The 24,451-nt window shown below is 41.1% G+C and overlaps 1 protein-coding gene across 1 annotated transcript in view; it reads right to left on the bottom strand.

Moving 5' to 3' along the window:
- The window catches only part of LOC308608491 (anosmin-1), a 195,574-nt gene that overhangs the window by 77,341 nt on the left and 93,782 nt on the right, over positions 1 to 24,451 (bottom strand). The window contains exon 3 of the mRNA XM_081221646.1: positions 2,887 to 2,949. Coding sequence (XP_081077772.1) covers positions 2,887 to 2,949 — 63 coding nt within the window. The remainder of the gene's footprint in view (positions 1 to 2,886; positions 2,950 to 24,451) is intronic.

The following is a 24,451-nucleotide window of genomic DNA, read 5'->3' as shown; positions in this document are numbered from 1 at the left end:
GGAGTGCACTTTACAGAATGTAGGAGACACAGGGATGGCCTTACTCCCTTGTCTTTGCACAGATTCATCAGTTTTGTTTATTGCTTGTTTATTTCCATTTCTGATCAATCGTCTCTGTTCTGTGTCTCAAGGGACCTGAATCCCTGCACAGCCTAGAATGAGCCCCACTGAGTCATGACCTGTGCTGGTGTAATCACCTCCATGTGTGTGTGTGTGTGTGTGTGTGTGCGTGCGTGTGCGTCTGCTTCTAAACAATAGAACATGGCCAAGGTGAAGCACTGCCACTCCTGAGATTATGTTGTGTTATATAAAATTGCATCTCACCAGACTGGAAATCAGGATTCTGGCCTTAAAGAAGCACATAGCAGTTTTGTGACCTGCCAGTGAAGGAGGCCACATGGGGAGGGACCACAGGCAACTTCCAGGAGCTAAGAGTGCACTCCAGCCAAAAGTCATCAAGGAAACAGGACCGCAGTCCTACAACTGCAAGGAAATGAATTCTGCCGACAATTGCAATGAGCTTAGAAGCAGATTCTCCTACAATCGAGCCCCCAGATGAGAAGGCGGCCCAGCCAACACCTTGATTACAGACTTGACAGACCCTGGGCAGAGAATGCAGTTAAGCTGTGCCCAAACTCCTGACCCAAAGAAACTGTGTGCTGTGTTCAGCCACTAAGTTTGGGGGTAATTTTTTATGCAGGAAGAGGTAAGTAATATAAAGAAACATTCATGTGAATGGCAGGTGAGCACGTTTCCTGGGAAAGTTTGGATTGGATCCCTAAAGAAGCCTGAAGATACTTTGGAAAACCTGAAGCGTAATATGTCCACTCCCTTGAGGGAGCTGCGTCATCTCCAACGTCCAGAAAAGGACAAGATACAAAAAGACATAGGAGAGCTCTTCTGTTTGATTTGACACTGAATCATCAGCTTAGCTGTGTGTGTCAGCAGCAGAGCAGTTGGCTATGTAACTTCAAATATCTGCCAGTCCTATGTATTACTGGAAGCATTTTAAAGTTCACTACTACAAAGACTTCACTTATGGTAAAATCCTCAGCCCCCAGGTACTTCTGGCAACAGATGTCATTAGGTAAGACTTTGCAAATCACCCATATTCCAGCCATTCACAAAATGTTGAGTAGAAACTTTTGGAGCAAAATAAAACTGAGATTAGGAAGATCCCCTATTGATTACGTTAGCATTTGAGAAACACTTCCATCCTAGTTTTCCAAAACAACACTAAACACTTTTCTAAAATAACCCTGTAACACAGTGAGCCCCTGTAACTGTCCAAGGGGAATCCAGCCACAGCAGCACATGGACGTGGGGAGAGGGGTCAGAGATGCAGTTGAGAGCCGGTCTTGCCACCTGCAGTGGGTGAGCCACGTGACTTGATAATTTCCAGCTTCCCAGGCCTCCACACATCCACACACAGCTCTGTGGACTTACAGTGTGCCCTGCTTATCTCCATGCTTATTGGGAAAGTCAGACGGTATCAGGACTGAGGATGTATTTCACACACCTTAAAATTGATGGAGCTGCGGCTTCCTTGGTGGCTCAGTCATTAAGAATCAGCCTGCCAGTGCAGGGGACGCAGGTTCGAGCCCCGGTCCGGGAGGATCCCACATGCTGCAGAGCAACTAAGCCTGTGCGCCACAACTACTGAGCCCACGAGCCACAACTACTGAGCCCACGTGCCACAACTACTGAGCCCACGTGCCACAACTACTGAAGCCCACACACCTAGAGACCATGCTCCACAACAAGAGAAGCCACTGCAGTGAGAAGCCACACACCGCAACAAAGAGCAGCCCCCGCTCACCACAACTAGAGAAAGGCCGCGCGCAGCAATGAGGACCCAATGTGGCCAAAAATAAATAAACAAAGTAATTAAAAACAAACAAACAAACAAACTGATGGCACTGTTATGACCCCAGGTCCACAGGCATGTTTGCAGAACAGAATCTGTGTGCCCTCCAAGGTGAAACGCAGGCAACAGGACCACCTTGGCAGCTCCCGCACGGTGGTGGGACCACCGTGTCTGTTTGGAGAAGTTCGGAAGCGCCCTATCAGCCCCCAATTCCATTCAAAGAAGCCCTGCAGCGTCGTTTCCCTCTGATGCCGCACGGGCATGTCTTCTGGCGTTCCCTCACCACCACCCTCCACGGTGTTTCTTTGGTCCCCAGAGTGGACTCTTCCAACTCTTGTGCTCATGGCCCTTGTGGGCTTTCCGACTGCTCTTACTCTGAGCAGCCACCGTGCCATCAGCCTGGCTGCTTCACAGCAGGTCCCTGGGTCCCTGGTTTGCCCTGGAAGACACAGTGCAGCAAAGCAGCCCTCCCCCTCGTCAGCACAACTGATGATTTTAGACAGTGGTTGTCTGGGACAGCAACGCTCTATCATCTACCTGAGAGCACAGGGAAAGTAAGGTGCCTTCCATACGGGAAAACGTGGGCAAGCCTCAGCCCAGAGTATGGGCAGCCCAGAGGGTGAACAGTCAGGTGAAAATCTCTGAGAAGCCCCACCACTAATAAAATGCTGGCTTCCTCCAAAAGGCATGAGAATCATCATGCCGAGAAGCACCCGCAGAAGAGCCATGATGTGAGGTGGGAGGATGGCAACAGCTTGTACCCTCTTCAATGGTGATAAAAAAAAAGTTTTAGTGTCTGATTAATAATGGAAGCAGTGGGTGGCTAGGTTTTAAGAAGTCTCGAGAATTTTTTTAATGTGAATTTACACACACATGCACACACACACACCTGAAGGAAAGTGCACTTCTCCAGCCACAGAAGAACATGATGCCCTCCCATGCCAAGGACCCACTGGCACGTGGTCAGCCTGTAACTGTGTCCTGAGTGTCTGTGGCTGTGTACGCCCCGGGCCTCTTACCTCACAGAAGCTCTGGCACTGCTGCTTCCGCAGGTCCCAGGACACCTTGCAGGGCTCCAGGCACTAGGAGAGATGAACAGTGAAAACCAGTCAGTAAACATGGGAAAGAAACAAAGCCCACAAGGAAAGAACCCACCTGTGCACACTCCTGACTTTTCAGGGCCTACTTTTCCTAGTGACTTTAGGAAATCCAATTAATCAGCAGCTCATCTTAACTGTGTGTATCATAGGAACCCGAGCAAGGGCATCATGACCGACCAGGGACAGAAAGACATACGTTTCCACACAGTCGAAAAAGGAAAGCTGCACAGTCTGGAGGCGACATGTAGGAGAAGCAGTTATATTCACTGTCAGGCACAGCAGTTTGGATATTTATTTTTATTCAGTAAAAAATATTTTCTAAAGGCTGTTGTTATAGATGAATTTTTTTTTCATCAACCTTAACAATAACTTGCTTTTAAATTGACAATATAGGGCTATATTTTGAATATTCTTCTCTAAGTGACTGAAGTATTACATTAAATACATGTATATGTATATATATATATATATGTTTATATATATCACACCCATTATTGTTAACTTATGTGTTTATCTCAGTGAATCCAGCAGCATTCACATTTATCCAGTTTAATTACTCTATTAAAGTGTATGGAATAAACCTGAATATGAGACTCTGCCATAAGAGCTTCAGAATAAAGTTTGAATACATATATATAATTTACACATGATTTAATAAATCAAAGATAACAGCCAGGATCCACTGTTCAGTAACAATTGTAATAATAAACAATATATTATTGAATGAACAAAGTATATATACATGTAAATGTAGGTTTTGTATACATACTACTATATATAATGTATAATTATAACACTTAAAATATAGTACTATATATAGTATCTATATAATATATTGTAATAAATAAGAGATAACAGCCAGGCCTCATGATTGAAATTAAAATCTTACATTCATATGAATGGATATGTGATTCTCAAAATTATATTTTAATGCAAATTTTAATTAGTACAAATTAATCATCTCGTAGAGTTAAATGACAGTTATCTAAATATTGGCATACCCTGGTTCCCATAAACTCATGATAATTCTACGTATCTGACTTTCATTATTGATAAATTTTCCAGTTGATATCAAAATTCTCAGTTAAATTTCAGACATATATAATGTAGAATTCAGAACATACACCTGTACTATAGTTTCACTTGACTTTCTAGTAACCTCCCTGTTTTAAAATAAAGATATGGGGCCTCCCTGGTGGCGCAGTGGTTGAGAGTCCGCCTGCTGATGCAGGGGATACGGGTTCGTGCCCTGGTCTGGGAGGATCCCATATGCCGCGGAGCGGCTGGGCCCGTGAGCCGTGGCCGCTGAGCCTGCGCGTCCGGAGCCTGTGCTCCGCAACGGGAGAGGCCACAACAGTGAGAGGCCCGCATACCGCAAAAAAAATAATAATAATAAAAATAAAGATACAGTTTAAAGATGAACTGGAAGACTCTATGGTGAAATTGACTTTGCAAATATCCATTGCTACTTTTTTCAATCAAAAATGCATATATGAAAACAACAAACTACTGACTGTATCAGCTGTCAGTCTGTCACAGTACTGCCCTCAAAGTGCGATAAATCACCAAGAATATGAGCATCGCCTTGGAGTTCATGGGAAAGGCACTAGGTGTACAGTGTCAGGTCTCTGGGGTTGGGAGCTGAGAATCTCTTTCAGCAAGTTCTCCTGAAAATCTTGGTGCTTACACTAAACTTTAAAAAGAACTGCCTTATTGTGGTAAACATTTCCCAATATATACGTGTATCAAATCATCACACGGTACACTTTAAACTTACACAACGTTATATATGTCACTTATATCTCAATAAAGCTGGGGGGAAAAAAGAACTGCTGTAGAATTTGATGAAAACAGAGTCTGTAATGGCTCTTTCTTGGTTCATGTAAATATCATTTAAGAATCAGTCTCCTGCTTGTGAGAATATTCTAGATTTTATATCATTTAATGTTGCATATGAATAATTCATTTTTAGTTATTTTAATTAAAAAAACTTGAGCTCGTCAGTGATGCTTTTCCAAGACCTATATAAGCTTGTCCCAAGTCTATTAGTGTTCAGCTCTTCCAAGCATGTTCTAAAACAAATGCACAATTTTTCACCAATATAACAATTTTAAAAGAATACCATTTTTCTAATAGCAATGAAATAGTTTAAAACTTGTCTACCGGGCCTCCCTGGTGGCGCAGTGGTTGAGAGTCCGCCTGCCGATGCAGGGGATACGGGTTCGTGCCCCGGTCCGGGAGGATCCCATATGCCGCGGAGCGGCTGGGCCCGTGAGCCATGGCCGCTGGGCCTGCGCGTCCGGAGCCTGTGCTCCGCAAGGGGAGAGGCCACAACAGTGAGAGGCCCGCGTACCGCAAAAAAAAAAAAAAAAAAACTTGTCTACCTTACATACTTCATGAGCTCCCTAAACAGTGAATTTTGTTTCCTAAAGGTACATCCAATGCCTTACCACAGAGCTATCCTTATTTGTTGCAAGACACTGGCTCCTAGCCAAAAAACTTTACTGGTCATTTAATAAATATGCTTAGACCTAACTCCTTCTCAAGACTACTTGAAATGAATAAATGGCACTCTTTAAAATACCTTGCAATTTTTTCATTCGAAGAAGTGGCCTACAACGGAGCAGGACTGCACCACAAGACCTGGGGATTTTTCATGGACAGAGGCTTAGCTACTTACAAGTTAAGTATCTGTCATTTCACTTGGGAAACATCCAACAAGCATTTATTCCATATAAAAACTGTTCAGTGAAATGTGGCTAAAAATGTCTCAGAATAATTACGTGATTCTTGCTTTCTGTCATTGCTGAAAATGTAAATTATGAAAACAAGATATTACACGTATACAGTTGCATTTTCACAACTAGAGACATGCATGAGTGCATTAAAAAAGTCAGTCCTTTGTGATGTCCATGATTCCAAATAACCATATTCCTGACAACTTGTGGAATAAATGCCTTATAAAAACTAGATACCATTTACAAAAGTGGGCATATTTCTGAAATGCTAACAACAGCAATACATAATGCACTTGTCTTCTTGTTAATCCAGAATCTCCATCTGTCAAGTCTAGCATTGGTATAGGCGATTCATTTAAAGTTCTATTTTAATTGCATGCTTGCCTCATTTCCAGTCACCACTAATCAGTAGCACCTAAAGACACATCTCAAAATGGTACTAAAGACAGCCAACATTTTCTTTTAGTAATCCTCTGTGAAAACTACCTGACAAGAACAGCCTAGATGTAAACATCTGAGTAAATCTTTGCAGGATAAATTTTCCAAAGCTCTATTTCTTTATGGTGCTACTGGCCAGGTAAAATGATTTCAACAAAAGCCAAAGAGGAAAAACATGACAGCCATTTCTCTCACACTTTGAACAAGGAGAAAACACTTTCTATTTCTCCAAGTAATAATAATAAAAAAGTGCCGCCAAAAAAAGGTAGTCGCAAAACTCTCTTCCATGTGTGAAGGGAGCGGAAGGGAACCAATACTACAAGCAAACAACTGCAACTCTAAGGGCCATGATCACGTCCTGCGTCCAACTACAAAAACAAACACACAAAAACAGTAATCAAAGTTAGTATTTAGCAAGTGGTTTAGGCTTTCAAGGTTTAGGCTGATCAACTGTTTGAAATCATTTCCTCCTAGGCTACTGCTTCAAGCCCAGTGAAGAAAAACTTCACATTTCAGAGTAACATAAAAAAAAAAAAAAAAAGGTTGAGCAAGCTAATCACATTGATCATCATTTGGAAGGTAGCTATCAATTTTTTTTTTACTTAATCTAGAAAGATACATTCACACTATCACTTGCTCAGATGATAACTGTATATTAAATTTATGTTTTTTGAATGTACAGTAATAGAGATTGGTTCAAGATGGTGGAGTATAAAAGGACAAGTGCTCCCTCCCTCTTGCAAGAGCACCAGAATCACAACTAACTGCTGAATAATCATCAACAGGAAGACACTGGAACTCACCAAAAAAGATACTCCACGTCCAAAGACAAAGGAGAAGCTGCAGTGAAACAGTAGGAGGGGCGCAATCACGATAAAATCAAATCCTGTAACCCCTGGGTGGGTGACTCACAAACTGGAGAATAATTATACCACAGAAGTCCACCACAGGAGTGAAGTTCTAAGCTACATGTCAGGCTTCCCAACCTGGGGGTCAGGAAACGGGAGGAAGAATTCCCAGAGAATCAGACTTTGAAGGCTACTGGGATTTGATTGCAGGACTTTGAAAGGTCTGGGGGAAACAAACACACTCTTGGAGGTCACACACAAAGTAGTGTGCACATCGGGACCCAGGGGAAGGAGCAGTGACCCCATAGGAGACTGAACCAGACCTACCTGCTAGTGTTGGAGTGTCTGTTGCAGAGGCAAGGGGCGGCTGTGTCTCACCGTGAGGACAAGGACACTGGCAGAAGAAGTTCTGGGAAGTACTCCTTGGCATGAGCCCTCCTAGAGACCCCCATTAGCCCCACCAAAGAGCCCAGGTAGGCTCCAGTGTTGAGTCCCCTCAGGCCAAACAACCAACAGGGTGGGAACCCAGCCCCACCCATCAGCAGTCAAGCAGGTTAAAGTTTTACTGAGCTCTGCCCAGCAGAGCAACAGCCAGCTCTACCCACCACTAGTCCCTCCCATCAGGAAACTTGCACAAGCCTCTTAGATAGCCTCATCCACCAGAGGGCAGAGAGCAGAAGCAAGAAGAACGACAATCCTACAGCCTGTGGAACAAAAACCACATTCACAGAAAGACAGACAAGATGAAAAGGCAGAGGGCTATGTACCAGATGAAGGAACAAGATAAAACCCCAGAAAAACAACTAAATGAAGTGGAGATAGGCAACCTTCCAGGAAAAGAATTCAGAATAATGATAGTGACGATGATCCAGGACCTCGGAAAAAGAATGGAGGCAAAGATCGAGACTATGCAAGAAATGTTTCACAAAGACCTAGAAGAATTAAAGAACAAACACCTAGAAGAATTAAAGCACAAACAAACAGAGATGAACAATACAATAACTGAAATGAAAAACCCACTAGAAGGAGTCAATAGCAGAATAACTTAGGCAGGAGAATGGATAAGTGACCTGGAAGACAGAATGGTGGCGTTCACTGCTGCGGAACAGAATAAAGAAAAAAGAATGAAAAGAAATGAAGACAGCCTAAGAGACCTCTGGGACAACATTAAACCCAACAACATTCACATTATAGGGGTCCCAGAAGGAGGAGAGAGAGAGAAAGGACCCAAGAAAATATTTGAAGAGATTATAGTCAAAAACTTTCCTAACATGGGAAATGAAATAGCCACCCAAGTCCAGGAAGTGCAGAGAGTCCCAGGCAGGATAAACCCAAGGAGAAACACGCCAAGACACATAGTAATCAAATTAACAAAAATTAAAGACAAAGAAAAATGATTAAAAGCAACAAGGGAGAAACAACAAATAACATACAAGGGAACTCCCATAAGGTTAACAGCTGATTTCTCAGCAGAAACTCTACATGCCAGAAGAGACTGACACAATACACTTAAAGTGATGAAAGGGAAGAACCTACAACCAAGATTACTCTACCAGGCAAGGGTCTCATTCAGATTCAACGAAGAAATCAAGAACTCTAAGGACAAGCAAAAGCTAAGAGAATTCAGCACCACCAAACAAGCTCTACAACAAATGCTAAAGAAACTCCTCTAAGTAGGAAACACAAGACAAGAAAAGGACCTACAAAAACAAACCCAAAACAATTAACAAAATGGTAATAGGAAGATACATATCGATAATTACCTTAAATGTGAATGGTTTAAATGCTCCAACCAAAAGACACAGTCTCACTAAATGAATACAAAAACAAGACCCAGATATATGCTGTCTACAAGAGACCCACTTCAGACCTAGGGACACATACAGACTGAAAGTGAGGGGATGGAAAAAGATATTCCATGTAAATGGAAATCAAAAGAAACCTGGAGTAGCAATACTCACATCAGATAAAATAAACTTGAAAATAAAGAATGTTACAAGAGACAAGGAAGGACACTACATAATGATCAAGGGATCAATCCAAGAAGAAGATATAACAATTATAAATATATATGCACCCAACAGAGCAGCACCTCAATACATAAGGCAAATGCTAACAGCTATAAAAGAGGAAACTGGGCTTCCCTGGTGGCGCAGTGGTTGAGAGTCTGCCTGCCGATGCAGGGGACATGGGTTCGTGCCCCGGTCCGGGAGGATCCCACATGCCGCGGAGCAGCTGGGCCCGTGAGCCATGGCCACTGAGCCTGCGTGTCCAGAGCCTGTGCTCCACAATGGGAGAGGCCACAACAGTGAGAGGCCCACATACAGAAAAAAAAAAAAAAGAGGAAACTGACAGTAACACAATAATAGTGGGAGACGTTAACACCTCACTTGTTAAATGGACAGATCATCCAGACAGAAAATTAATAAGGAAACACAAGCTTTAAATGACATAATAGACAAGAGAGATTTAATTGATATTTATAGGACATTCCATCCAAAAACAGCAGATTACACTTTTGTGTCAAGTGAACACGGAACATTCTCCAGGATAGATCACATCTTCGGTCACTAATCAAGCCTTGGTAAATTTAAGAAAACTGAAATTGTATCAAGCATTTTCTCCGACCACAATGCTGTGGGATTAGAAATTACATGGAAAAAATGTAAAACACACAAACACATGGGAGGCTAAACAATACATTGCTAAATAACTAAGAGATCAATGAAGAAATCAAAGAGGAAATCAAAATATACTTAGAGGCAAATGACAATGAAAAAACAATGATCCAAAACCTATGGGATGAAGCAAAAGCAATTCTAAGAGGGAAGTTCATAGCAATACAATCCTACCTCAAAAAACAACAAAAATCTCAAATAAACAATCTAACTTTACCGCTAAGGGAGCTAGAGGAAGAAGAACAAACAAAACCCAAAGTTACTAGAAGGAAAGAAATCATAAAGATCAGAGCAGAAGTAAATGAAATAGAAACAAAGAAAACAATAGCAAAGGTCAATAAAACTAAAAGCTGGTTCTTTGAGAAGATAAACAAAATTGATAAACCTTTAGCCAGACTCATCAAAGAGGGAGAGGACTCAAATAAAATTAGAAATGAAAAAGGAGAAGTTACAACAGACACCGCAGAAATACAAAGCATCGCAAGAGACTAACAAAAGCAACTCTGCCAATAAAATGGACAACCTGGAAGAAATGGACAAATTCTTAGAAAGGTATAACCTTCCAAGACTGTACCAGGAAGAAATAGAAAACATGAACAGACAAATCACAAGTAATGAAATTGAAACTGTGATTTAAAAAAAAATCTTCCAACAGGGACTTCCCCGGTGGCGCAGTGGTTAAGACTCCGAGCTCCCAATGCAGGGGGCCTGGGTTCAATCCCTGGTCAGGGAACTAGATCCCACATGCATGCCACAACTAAGAGTTTGCATGCTGCAAGTAAGGAGCCCTCGAGCCACAACTAAAGGAGCCCACAAGCAGCAACTAAGGGGCCCACCTGCTGCAACTAAGACCCAGTGCAACCAAATAAATAAATAAATATTTTTAAAAAATCTTCCAACAAACAAAAGTCCAGAACCAGATGGCTTCACAGGTGAATTCTATCAAATATTTAGAGAAGACCTAACACTTCTCAAACTCTTCCAAAAATCTGCAGAAGAAGGAACACTCCCAAACTCATTCTATGAGACCACCATCACCCTGATACCAAAACCAGACAAAGAAACTACAAAAAAAGAAAATTAGAGACTAATATCACTGATGAATATAGATGCAAAAATCCTCAACAAAATACTAGCAAACAGAATCCAATAGCACATTAAAAGGATCATACACCATGATCAAGTGGGGTTTATCCCAGGAATGCAAGGATTCTTCAGTATACGTAAATCAATCATGTGGTACACCATATTAACAAACTGAAGAATAAAAACCATATGATCATCTCAATAGATGCAGAAAAAGCTTTTCACAAAATTCAACACCCATTTATGATAAAACCTCCCCAGAAAGTGGGCATAGAGAGAACCTACCTCAACATAATAAAGGCCATATATGACAAACCCACAGCAAACATCATTCTCAATGGTGAAAAACTGAAAGCATTTCCTCTAAGATCAGGAACAAGACAAGGATGTCCACTCTCACCACTCTTATTCAACAGTTTTGGAAGGCATAGCCACAGCAATCAGAGAAGAGAAAGAAATAAAAGGAATACAAATTAGAAAATAAGGAGTAAAACTGCCACTGTTTGCAGATGACATGGTACTATACATAGAGAATCCTAAAGATGCCACCAGAAAACTACTAGAGCTAATCAATGAATTTGGTAAAGTTGCAGGATACAAAATTAATGCACAGTAACCTCTTGCATTCCTGTACACTAACAACAAAAAATCATAAAGAGAAATTAAGGAAACGATCCCATTCACCATTGCAACAAAAAGAATAAAAAACCTAGGAATAAACCTACCTAAGGAGGTAAAAGACCTGTACTCAAAAAACTTTAAGACACTGATGAAAGAAATCAAAGATGACACAAACAGATGGAGAGATATACCATGTTTTCAGATTGGAAGAATCAATATTGTGAAAATGAAGATACTACCCAAAGCAATCTAGAGATTCAGGGCAATCCCTATGAAATTACCAATGGCATTTTTTACAGAACTAGAACAAAAAAATCTTAAAATTTGTATGGAGACACAAAAGACCCTGAATAGCCAAAGCAATCTTGAGGGAAAATAATGGAGCTGGAGGAATCAGACTCCCTGACTTCAGAATATACTATAAAGCTACAGTAATCAAGAGAGTATGGTACTGGCACAAAAACAGAAATATAGATCAATGGAACAGGACAGAAAGCCCAGAGATAAACCCATGCACGTATAGTCACCTAATCTATGACAAAGGAGGCAAGGATATACAATGGAGAAAAGACAGCCTCTTCAATAAGCAGTGCTGGGAAAACTGGACAGCTACATGTAAAAGAATGAAATTAGAACACTTCCTAACACCATACACAAAAATAAACTCACAATGGATTAAAGACCTAAATGTTAGACCGGACACTATAAAACTCTTAGAGGAAAACATAGGAAGAACACTCTTTGACATAAATCACAGCAAGATCTTTTTTGACCCACCTCCTAAAGTAATGGAAATAAAACCAAAATAAACAGTGGGACCTAATGAAACGTCAAAGCTTTTGCACAGCAAAGGAAACTATAAACAAGACGAAAAGACAACCCTCAGGATGGGAGAAAATATTTGCAAACAAATCAACGGAAAAAGGATTAATCTACAAAATATATATAAACAGCTCATGCAGCTCAGTATTAAAAAAACCCAATCAAAAAATGGGCAGAAGACCTAAACAGATATTTCTCCAAAGAAGACATACAGATGGCCAAGAAGCACATGAAAAGCTTCTCACCATCACTAATTATTAGAGAAACACAAATCAAAACTACAATGAGGTATCATCTCACACTGGTTAGAATGGGCATCATCAGAAAATCTACAAACAACAAATGCTGGAGAGGGTGTGAAGAAAAGGGAACCCTCTTGCACTGTTGGCGGGAATATAAATTGATACAGTCACTATGGAGAACAGTATGGAGGTTCCTTAAAAAACTAAAAATAGAATTACCATATGACCCAGCAATCCCACTACTGGGCATATACCCAGAGAAAACCATAATTCAAAAAGACACATTCGCCCCAATGTTCACTGCAGTACTATTTACAATAGCCAGGTCACGGAAGCAACCTAAATGCCCATCGACAGACGAATGGATAAAGACAATGTGGTACATATATACAATGGAATATTACTCAGCCATAAAAAGGAATGAAATTGGGTCATTTGTAGAGACGTGGATGGACCTAGAGACTGTCATACAGAGTGAAGTAAGTCAGAAAGAGAAAAACAAATATCGTATATTAATGTATATATGTGGAATCTAGAGAAATGGTACAGATGAACTGGTTTGCAAAGCAGAAAGAGACACAGATGTAGAGAACAAATGTATGGACACCAAGGGGGGAAAGCAGCGGGGGTTGTTGTTGGTGGTGGGTTGCACTGGGAGATTGGGATTGACATGTATACACTAATACATATAAAATAGATAACGAATAAGAGTCTGCTGTATAAGAAAAATAAATAAAATAAATTCAAAAAAATTAGGGATAAATCTGATTAAAAAATGTCAAGACCTATATGCTGAAAACCCAAAATACTTTTAAGTGAAGTTAAAAAAGAAATAAATAGGGCTTCTCTGGTGGCGCAGTGGTTGAGCGTCCGCCTGCCGATGCAGGGGACACGGGTTCATGTCCCGGTCCAGGAAGATCCCACATGCTGCGGAGCAGCTGGGCCCGTGAGCCATGGCCGCTGCACGTGTGCGTCCGGAGCCTGAGCTCCGCAACGGGAGAGGCCACAACAGTGAGAGGCCCGCGTACCGCAAAAAAAAAAAAAAAAAAAAAAAAGAAAGAAAGTGAGAGATATGTTGTGTTTAAAATACATAAATAAAAAATAAAATGTACCGTAATATAAAACATGTTCATACAATATTCCACTCATGGCGTAGTGAGCAATGAGACTTTGTGACATTTACTACATTTACTACAATATTCTTATCATTTAGTTGCAGCTCAATAAACACCTGCTGAATAAATTTATTGATAAATTGAAATGTTTTTAGAACTAGTACCTAGGACTGGGATACCCAAGTACTTCTAGAGATGAAGCAGATAATGAGGAAGAGTGAAGGGGGTAAATTCTGGATAACTGGGGTGACAAAAAGAATGGGAAACTGGAGAGGTCAGCCCATATCCAGGAAACAGCTGCTCTTTACTGCCTTCTGGTTGTTTTCCAGAATTGCCTGACACTCAAACTTTACAGAGAAGTCAATGATGCAGAATTTATATAAACCCTTCCAACTTTTAAATATATTGTACAACACTGTATAGGTCTTTTTTATTGTAATTAATTTATATCATAATATACTAGAGGGAATCTCCTGGTGGTCCAGTGGTTAGGACTCCATGCCTCCACTGCAGGGAACCCAGGCTTGATCCTGTAAGCTGCGTGGCGTGGCTTAAAAAAAAAAAAAAAAAGATAGTAGGTAAATTTTTTAAATTGCTCTAAGTAAGTGGTTCTGAAATGGGAGTGATTTTGGCAATGTGTGAAATCATTTTGTTATGATTAAGGGGAGAGGTACTGGCTTCTTGGGGGTGAGGCTAGGGATGCTGCTTAAACATCCTCCAGGGCCCAGACAGCACTCACATGGTAAAAAAAAATTATCTGACTCCAGATGTTAACAGTGCCAAGGTTGAGAATTTTTGAACAACATGCAAAGGAACCACAGTAACAGAGCTGGTCCTGAGAAACAACTTCCCCAGGATGAAGGAGTAAATGCTACTCAGCACCATGACCTGCAATCATGGAACAATTCTACACATTTTGGGCACATTCATCCTTCTAAAACACGGTTTTGAAGATGTGAGGTCACTGATACAATTAGTCAAGAATTATCTAATTTAACCTGAAGTACATGGTTTTACATTCAAAGCGTCTGGTCAACCAGCAAATCCTGTCCAGCCAACTCCTTCAACCTCCTGTGAATTGCTTCCAGTGAAGCTGGTTGCTTTTCTGTTCCCCCAAAACAAGATCCTTTCTAATTCCACTCCGTTACGATATGTCTTCCTGACAGACAAGCTATTCTGCCTTCTCCACTCAGATCAGTAGCTGCTTCAAACCATCTATGTTTGGCCACTGCTGTCCACACAGCACACACTGATCTATCTGCCCTCTCTGCAGCCATGTAGCATTTAGAGTTCCCCCCAAGAATTCTCACATTTTTGACTGATTTGTGGAGCCTGTGACTTGTATTAAAGTTACACTACCTCCAGATCCTCTTGAGGAGGGAATATGTCTGCTAACCCTTTTATAATCCCTCACAAGGCATATGGAACTGAGCATGCAAACAAGAGAACAGATTATAAAAAACAAGCCATGTGCACCACGGAATGGAAAGCCTTGGTTTGAGCCCTAACTTGGCCATGTGTCTGATCTACAACTGAGAAAATCACGTTATCTATTTAGCCTCAGCTTGATAATTCAAATATGAGAACACAATCCTCCATATTAACTTGTTAAACTATTACTGAATATGAGAGAATCTTTACAGATTTATGGAGCATGTTTAAAATCATTTGTTCAGTGGAGCCTCATAGCAACAAAACTACGGAAGTGTGTAAAATTAGGTGCTATTATTCTCACATTTTAGAGAGAGGAAATTGCAGTTTAGAGAGGTTGAGGAAACAAAGCAAGTGACTGTGGGTGAGGCTATGGGAATTGGAATTTGGAGCCACGCTTTGGCACACTGCAAGGAATGTTATTTCCATTATAAAGCACTGCCCCATTTACGCCACATGCTACAAGAGCTTAAAGAGATGAGATATGTGACAAGGATGTGGAAACTGAAGAGCAGTCTGCAAATCTATGAGATTACTAAATTATTATGATCCCAAGGAGGATTCAGTTCCAGAATGCCCTAGGTGCTACAAATTCCAAGGTATTTATGTATACCACAGACAAAGAGATCCCACTCCTCTGAGCCAAAGTACTGACAAAGAAGAAAATTATTGATATTGCTTTGGTGAACTACCATCTGGACGGTTTAGCACAAAGTTCCATACCTTACACTTAACCCAAAACTTTCACGCAAAAGTACAGAAAAGGAAATTACGTTACCTAAATGGCAATCACAAAAAATTCTGAGGCAAAAAAGTTTCCTACAAAATTCAAATTTTCACACATGCCCAATCCTCAAGGAAACAGAACCCATAATTGCATTATGCTGAATAGACAGAACCCACGTTAAAACAAAGCAGCCAGCATTCCATACTTTTCAACCTGATCAAATTAACTTCTGCTAAATCAATGAATGTGGATTCATATTTCCTATGTGCTAAGTGCTCGTCGACTCACCAAGGTGGGGGAAATCTGGTCGAAATTTGTTCCGCCTTGAGGTAGTCTATAATCTCCATGGGAGAAAAGCATGCAAATAAATCAGTCTACAGCAACAAAGTATACAATAAGTGATAGAAGAATAAAGTCCCATAAGAAACCAAAGAAGTGGTATGTTGTTCCATATGGGATAACTGGAGAGGATTTCACAGAACTGAGGGCTCATGAATTAGCTTAGAAGGATGAGGAGGACCTGATCAATTGTAAATAGATTTGGGGCCTGGACAATGTCGTAAATATGTGGAGTGTGAGAGCTAAAAAAGAAGACGCAATAAAACCCAAGGCTAGGAAGATGGCCCTTGGAATTCAATGAGAGCCACTGACAGTCTTAGAAAGGAGTCGCTTGCCCCTATCTGTGCTTAAAATGACTTGAGTGTTAGAATAGGAGATGGATTACGGAGGCAAAATATGCAGCAAATGAAACCAGAGCAAAAGTTTTTATAATTTCTTCCAAACCTTCTCTCCAGCACTTCTAGTGCCAATACGCCATTTGGATGGAAGAGGACATTGGGTGAAAGGAAAAGAAAAATCAACCTATGAAAGGCAACGTGGGAGAAGTGAGAATAGGAAAGGCACCCAACTTTCTAACCTCAATCGGAAAGGAGCTGAATGTGTCAATATGACGGAGGGTGCAGGCGAAACAAACATGGGGCAAGAGGTGGAATTAAGCGTTTAACCTGATGAGTTTGAGCTGTCAAGTGGATATACAGGGAAGGATGCCCACCGAGCTACTGGAATTATGGATACACAGTTCTGGAGAAAGGGTAAAGCTAATGACAAGCATTTACAGGTTTCTTTTCTCTTTCTTTCTACATCATTCATTCATTTCTTTCATAAACATGTGCTGACTTCCATCACCACGGCGTCATGCTAAGTGATGGGTCTGTTAAATATATGAATTACACACACACACACACACACACACACACACCTGCCTTCAAGTTCTTCACAGTCTAGAAAGGTAAACAAGGCATGTTCACTTTTAAGCAAAAGTCCAAGATGATACATGTCAAAAGGAAGCAGAGAAAATATGAAGTTGGCATGTCGAGAATTTGGGGGGCCGGGATATATGAGAGCTAGAATGGCAACACTGAGGCGAGCTCACAGTTCAGCAAAATGTTTCTGTGTGATCTCTCTTGCCCCCTCTTCTGTATTTGTGCCCGGGGAGACTGAAAAAGAAGGGACTGGAACATACTGGTAGGCAGGAAAAAAGGATCGGGTGGAGGGGGTCTGACTGAAGATGTAGGAGAAATGGGAAATAATCAATAGATCCAGGTCCCAGAAGTTGTGCAGGGGTTACAACATGGAAACACAGAAGTTTAGAAAGGCAAGCATCTTTGATGGCATCTAACCCAACCCTACATCTTCCAGATTTGGGAACTAAAACATCTTTACAGGAGCAATGGCTGGGTAGCAGGATTCAAGTCCAGGGCTCCATTTGTGATTGGAAACAGACCATTCAATTCACTGCTGAGCTTAGAGGATGTAAGAATCTGGAGGCAGAGACACACAACAATGGTCATGAGAAGCACAATCTGTCCCTAGTTTTCCAGTGTGGTGAGACAGGGCTGATGATTAGATGTGTGTGCCCTTCTAGGGGCAATTCTGGTGACTGAGCTTGAGAGGTCCTGAGTTGATAGACAACACAGGTGAGGGACACAGAAACTGACGATTCCAGCCAGGTCTGAGGTTTCTGATACATGAAAGAGTAACATTTGCCCAAGAGGATTCTTTCAGAATAAAAACTTTAATGATCACATTTTTAAATGCCCGTAGGTAGTAGGTACTCAGTGAATGAGATTCCCTTCCATTTCTAGAAGACCAAAAAGGAGAATTAATTTTAGTTCTTTCATATTTCCCTGATATCTACCTTTGTTTCTTTTAATTAAAGAAGAAAATAAATCTTCTTTTAAGTCTAGTCTCTCAAGCATGTTCCAATAATTGTTTTAAAAGTGCCAATTTTTTGCCCAAATTCCAACAGCTATGGATGGGTGAGGTGGCATATTCTTGTGTATGTGGCCGGAAGGTGGAATCAGAAGGAAAAATCTGAGACTAGAGCACCATACGTTTTATAGGACATATGGTATGCTCTCACACAAAAAAAATGTTCTGTTAAAAAAAAAAAGTTAAATAGTGATTTATATTTAATTTTTCTCTGGATGGTTGGCTGGATGTAAAGAATAAATTTGGGGTTCCACAAAAAAAAATCCACTTTTCATTTCATACAGGTATATACTCATAGTATATAATAATGCCAGCAATAGACGTTTCCAAAGACCTTTTCTGTTTCCTGAATTAATGGCAGCAAGTTTCTCTAGGAAACTGTAGATCTGTTTTTTAGATGGAAGCGTTTTTTCCCCCAATATATTTCCTGAAATATGTGCACCATACTGGCTTTAGAAGTATTCACTGACTCTCTCCAGCTCTAAATTGGTATAGAAATTGTTACAATCCCGTTGTGTCAAAAAGTGTACCATGTCTTGCCAAAATAATGAAATCTTTTGGCAGTCAGCCCACGGAAGTACAGTTGAACAAGCAGCAGGGCCTAAACCCGAGAGGATCAGCATGCCAGCCCAGCACAGCAATGTCACACCTCAGACATCTCACATCAGAAGTCAACTTTCTCTGAAACACTCAAAGGATAGTTACTCTCCTGCCACGATGCTGAGTTATGGAATTTAAGGGGAAAAAAATGTCATGAAAAATCTAGGGGTAAGACAGGAATAAAGACACAGACCTACTAGGGCATGGACTTGAGGATATGGGGAGGGGGAAGGGTAAGCTGTGACAAAGTGAGAGAGTGGCATGGACATATATACACTACCAAACGTAAGGTAGATAGATAGTGGGAAGCAGCCACATAGCACAGGGAGATCAGCTCAGTGCTTTGTGACCATCTAGAGGGGTGGGATAGGGAGGGTGGGAGGGAGGGAGACGCAAGAGGGAAGAGATATGGGAACATGTGTATATGTATAACTGATTCACTTTGTTATAAAGCAGAAACTGACACACCATTGTAAAGCAATTATACTGCAATAAAGGTGTTAAAAAAAAAAGAAAGGAAAAAGAAATCTGGGCCTCATTTATCACAACTACTGTTCACAATAAAGGGAATTCTAACTTCAAGAGCTCTTTTAGTTTCAGCGAAAGTATTTAGAAACAAACAAAAGCAATTAAAATGGAAAAAAGAAACGAATTGAGGTAGTTATTATCAGAAAACCATCCTGTCACTGTCATTCTTTCTCATACCATTATGCCTATTATTCAGTCTCTTGAAATAGATCCGTCAGGGGATTCTCTTTCATTAAAGACCAAACAGACTTTCTTAGCATCCAGATTTTCCACCTGATCATCTGCTATGGCATTTTGGCATAGTACTGAAGTTCCAAATAATAGCCCATGGTTACTTCTCATATTAAAAAGATACTATGTATACCTGTATACATACCTGTAACATATAATATTGTACATCAAATATAGCTCAATTAAAAATTTTTGTAATAAAAAGTTTTTAAAAATAAAGGTAAAAAATATTAATAATGAAGAGAAAGTGGCAACTTTACAGTGGAGAAACCTGGAGATAATACCTTAACTAAGTGATAAAGGATACATCCCCAGGAACAGGGAAACCCACCTGGTGTGCCCCTGATGTGATGCACTGGTAAAAACAAAGCATCACCATCACTGAGGCAGTGTCCTGCCCAAAGGGCAGAACCTGAACTGAACCATGAGGAAGTATCAGACAAATCCAGAATGAGGCGCCTTGTACAAAGCAACAAGCCTCTAGTCTTAAAAAATACCAACATCGGGAACTTGCTGGCAAGACGACGGAATAGAAGGACGTGAGCTCACCCCTTCTTAGGAAAACACCAAAATCAAAAAAACAAAAACAAACAAACAAAAACACTGGAACCTACCAAAAAAGACCTTACATCCAAAGGCAAAGAAGAAGCCACAACGAGACGATTCCTTTGTAAGAACTGGTCTCTCATCTTTGTATCTATGTGGTCGGTATTTGTAGGACTTTGAATTTACCCACATTAAAATTCATATTATTAGTTTCAAAAAAAAATACCAATATCATGAGAGGCAAAGAAGGGCTGAGGATTGCTTCCAGATGAAAGGAGAGTAAAGACATGTGACAATTAAACGCAAAGCATGCTGATGGGCCAGATCCTGAATCAGAGAAAACAATGCCAGACAGGACATTATTCACACAATTAGTGAAATTTAAAATTCAGACCAAATGGGAGATCTTAAGATTACATCAATGTGAAATTCTCTTAATTTGATTATTCCACGGCAGTTATGCAAGAGATGCATGCTGAAACATTTAGGCATAAAGAGTCATGATGTCTGCAACTTACTTTTAAACGGTTGGGAAAAAAATAACAATTGTAAATGCACACATACACCTATATCTATCTATCTAGAGAGAGAGAATGTGATAAAGCAAATAAAACTTAACTGGTAAATCTAGGATGGGGTCAGAAACTAGAAACCAGGGACCAAATCTGACCCACCATGTGTTTTTGTAAATAAAATTTATTGGAACACAGACACACCCATTCATTTATGTATTGTCACTGGTTGCTTTTGGGCTACAATAGCCGAGTTGAATAGTTGAAACAGTTTGTATGGCCAAGAAAGGCAAAAATATTTATGTCTTTGTAAGAATGTTTGCTGTACCCTGATCTAGATGAAAGATATATGGAAGTTCTCTGTCCTATTCTCGTAACTTTTCTGAAGTGTTCTAAATGAAGTAAAAAATGAATAGATCAAAACAACAAGGTCCTACTGTAGAGCACAGGGAACTATATTCAATATCCTGAGATAAACCATAATGGAAAAGAATACAAAAAAGAATGTATATATGTGTATAACTGAGTCAGTTTGCTGTATAGCAGAAATTAACACAACATTGTAAATCAACTATACTTCAAATTTTTAAAAATGAACACATCAAGTAATCTTAAAATTACTCAAAATCACAAATTTTCTTCAGCAGGCATCACTGAAATCTATTATGGACATAGACCTATGAGCAAAAGGTGATTTTAAAATTAGTAAAGCAGTTCTAAACAAGTTGTGGGAAGAAATGGAGACTTAGGGACAAAGGCTTGAGACCTGAAACCTCATAGTGACTGAGGGGCACGTCTTCCCACAAAATGGTTAACAAAAACCGTCTAGGCTCTGCAAAGCTGTATCTAACAGGTTCTATAAACAGGTGGTTTAAGGACAGCCTCAGGAACCCTGATGGTGCTGAGGCTGGAGCAGCCCCGTCATCCTGGAGTCCCAGGGTAATTCCATGGCGGGGGGGGGGGGCGGTGTGACGACCCCAATCATCCCAACCCCTTGTCTTGGTTTCTGATTATAAACACAGGAAATGAGTTCACTCAGCCCTGTGGTCCAATTTGCCTCTGAAAATGTCCCTCCCTCCTTTGTACTAAAGGAACCATTCTTACAACATCAAAGCAAAGCGTTTCTCACAATGAAAGTAGGAAATGAGTATAACCTACTTATTTTGCCTTTGCAAACCAGTCAGTGAGACGGCCTACATAATTATCAGCTTCCAGTAGTATCTGCACCTGCTGCCTAAATTCATACCTAAATTCTAAAATCAGCAGAATCAGCCCATCCCTATTACAAGTCCAACGAGGAAAAACTGATCCTGGTGTTTGGCCAAGGCAGGGATGTAACAGAAGGGTGTGTTCCATTTCCTCATCCTAACTTGAACATTTCCCTAAAGACGCCTGAGAATGGGCCCTCAGTGGGATACGGACTGCAGAAGCAGACAGCCCACCCAAATGATGTACACGACAAGACAGCCTTTCCTCTGGGAAAATTAAAAATGTATATTTCATCAGGGTGCTCAGCAAATCAACAATGGCTGGAGAATATTATCTCTGTCATTTCAAAGTCAGATATCTCCCCCCCCCACATGCATGCATGCACGCGCACATACACACACCGTTTTTTATTATAGTTTGATTACAGTCATGTGTCCTTTGCAGGCTATCAAATCAACGACTCATCTTTCTCCAATATTGACCCCCAGGTAATCAAAATAACTTGGGAAGCCTGTCTCCCAACATATGTCAGATTTTAGAGACTGAATTAAGAATGGTCTTGTGCTTTCATTCGATCAGATGCTGCGCAGCTCAAGAGGAATCCCTGGTCAGAGCATCCTGTGGGTTTAACCAGCCAGGTCCCGCTCCCTCGTGAAAGCCGGAATGTAATCTGCACAGCATGCTTCCGCCAGCACGGAGGCCCAGGTTGAGGCACTGCTCCTGACATGCCACAGGCTGAATGGAGATTAGGAGTTCCCTGCCTTCATGCTACATTGAAAAGCTTAGGCAAGTCCAGCGTTGATCCTTATCTCTGTATATATTTTCTTCTACACATCTTCTTAACAATACACAATTCCTAAGAAATCACATAATTGGTGGTGTCAGAGAACCGTGTCAATCGCACCCCCAAGCTGGGTGGCCTGCTGTCCTTTTGCCCTGAGCTACAGGCCTTATGATATCTTGCCTACGTCACAGGAGTAATTGAGTTTTCAATGTGGCCCTATAGTAAACCTCACGGAGGTACTTTTGAACTTATTTATAATACGTGCTCTGGGTTAATGAGATTATTTATGTCAGCAATATATATGAATGGCTTAGGCAGATGTACACTGTGGCTAATTATTTCCAAGAAGTCGAATCTATTTGTCTGAGAGGTGAGTGATTGCAGCAGCTACTCAGCAAGGACCCAGGAATGAAGCAAGTCCTTACAGTCAGACAAATCATCAGGAGTGTCAGTGCTAATCCTTTTCAGAGAGAAGCAGCTTGTTACACTGACAGCTTAATATGTATCTGTGTGGTTCGGCTGTCTGACACGTCAAGCTCCAGGAAGGCATGGCGTGCTCCTGAAAGGATGGGGGGGGGTGTGCTGAATCTCATAAGGACTTTCATGTTTCCTGTCTCCCGAGCCAGATCAAATCAGCCCGGCTTTGTTGACAGTAAAGGGCCTCTAGCACATTAGGGCATCCCTGAACAAACCCATTCAAGTAGGCCTTATGCGGTAGGTCTGCTCAAAATTAACAAGTGAGTCATAATATTCGTTAACTTTCCGGAAGCTGAAAACACTGGGGAGGAGGATATACGTTAGTTATGGGTGGGAGACCCTATTTCTATAGACCCTGTTTGCCCTTTAAACCAAACTTGGAACTTGCACAATCTCACTTGGATATTAAATTTTGTTCTCCCTTTAAAGACTGATCTTGAGGTTCTTGTGTCCAGTGGAATTCCATTATAATAAAACAGCAATTAAACCTACTTGTGAGCCCAATCAAAACTAGCAGCAAGGGCTTCCCTGGTGGCGCAGTAGTTGAGAGTCTGCCTGCCGATGCAGGGGACGCGGGTTCATGCCCCGGTCCGGGAAGATCCCACATGCCGTGGAGCGGCTGGGCCCGTGAGCCATGGCTGCTGAGCCTGTGCGTCCGGAGCCTGTGCTCCGCAACGAGAGAGGCCACGACAGTGAGAGGCCCACTTACCACAAAACAAAACAAAACAAAACTAGCAGCAAGAGCAAACTTAGTAAGTTTGGATCAGAATGAAGATTTGTTTAACGGTTCAGATTTTGCACAAGGTCTAGAATAGACTTCTTTACACTGTGGGCAATGCAGATGTGGGTTTCTTTGCCAATTTTCCCTTGTACCTCTTTTGACCTGAAACACACAATGAAGGACCCAACCAAAGAAGTCTCCTCTTGCTGTTTTGTATGTCCCAACTCAGCTAATTCAACCCCATTTGATGAACTCTATGCTGACTCTCTCGACCACCTTACCCGCTCATTCATCCGTGGCTCTGCTGGACCAAAAAGGCCAGAAGAAGAAGGCACTTGCATCATCCCGACCAGGGCTACCCAACGTAAGACCACAGTGCGAACGCTCTATGTATGCATGGTCCAATATGGGAGCCATCAGCCATAGGAGGCAATTGAGAGCCTGAAATGTGGCCAGTGTAAATGAAAAAGTAAACACTTAATTTTACTTAATTTTAATTCATTTAAATTTGCAGAGCCATATGTGGCTAGTGGCAACCACCTTGGAGAGTGTTAAAAGAAAGTACAAGGGTGCACATTCAATATCCACTATACATACTCCTTCTAGTGGGAAAGCAAATAAAAACTACATTTCCCAGATGACTGTATCACTAAGATTCGGAATGCAATTTGGCCACGGTAATGAATGCTCCAGGGCAAACTTTGAAGGCGGAAGTGAAGCAGAAGGTATTTTCTTGCTTTTCCCCTCTTTACCCTTTCAGAACTACTGTGGATGTGTGCAGGTTTTCTTCTGTCTTCACTCCTCAGCTTCCCAGATGTCTGAAGAGACTTCCCTGGGGGAGATTCCTAGCTCTGAGGTC

This window comes from Mesoplodon bidens (assembly GCF_964165515.1).
Source record: "Mesoplodon bidens genome assembly, chromosome: X".
Lineage (NCBI taxonomy): Eukaryota > Metazoa > Chordata > Mammalia > Artiodactyla > Ziphiidae > Mesoplodon > Mesoplodon bidens.
The sequence above is the reverse complement of the archived record's forward strand: the minus strand, read 5'-3'. Positions and strand labels throughout refer to the sequence as shown.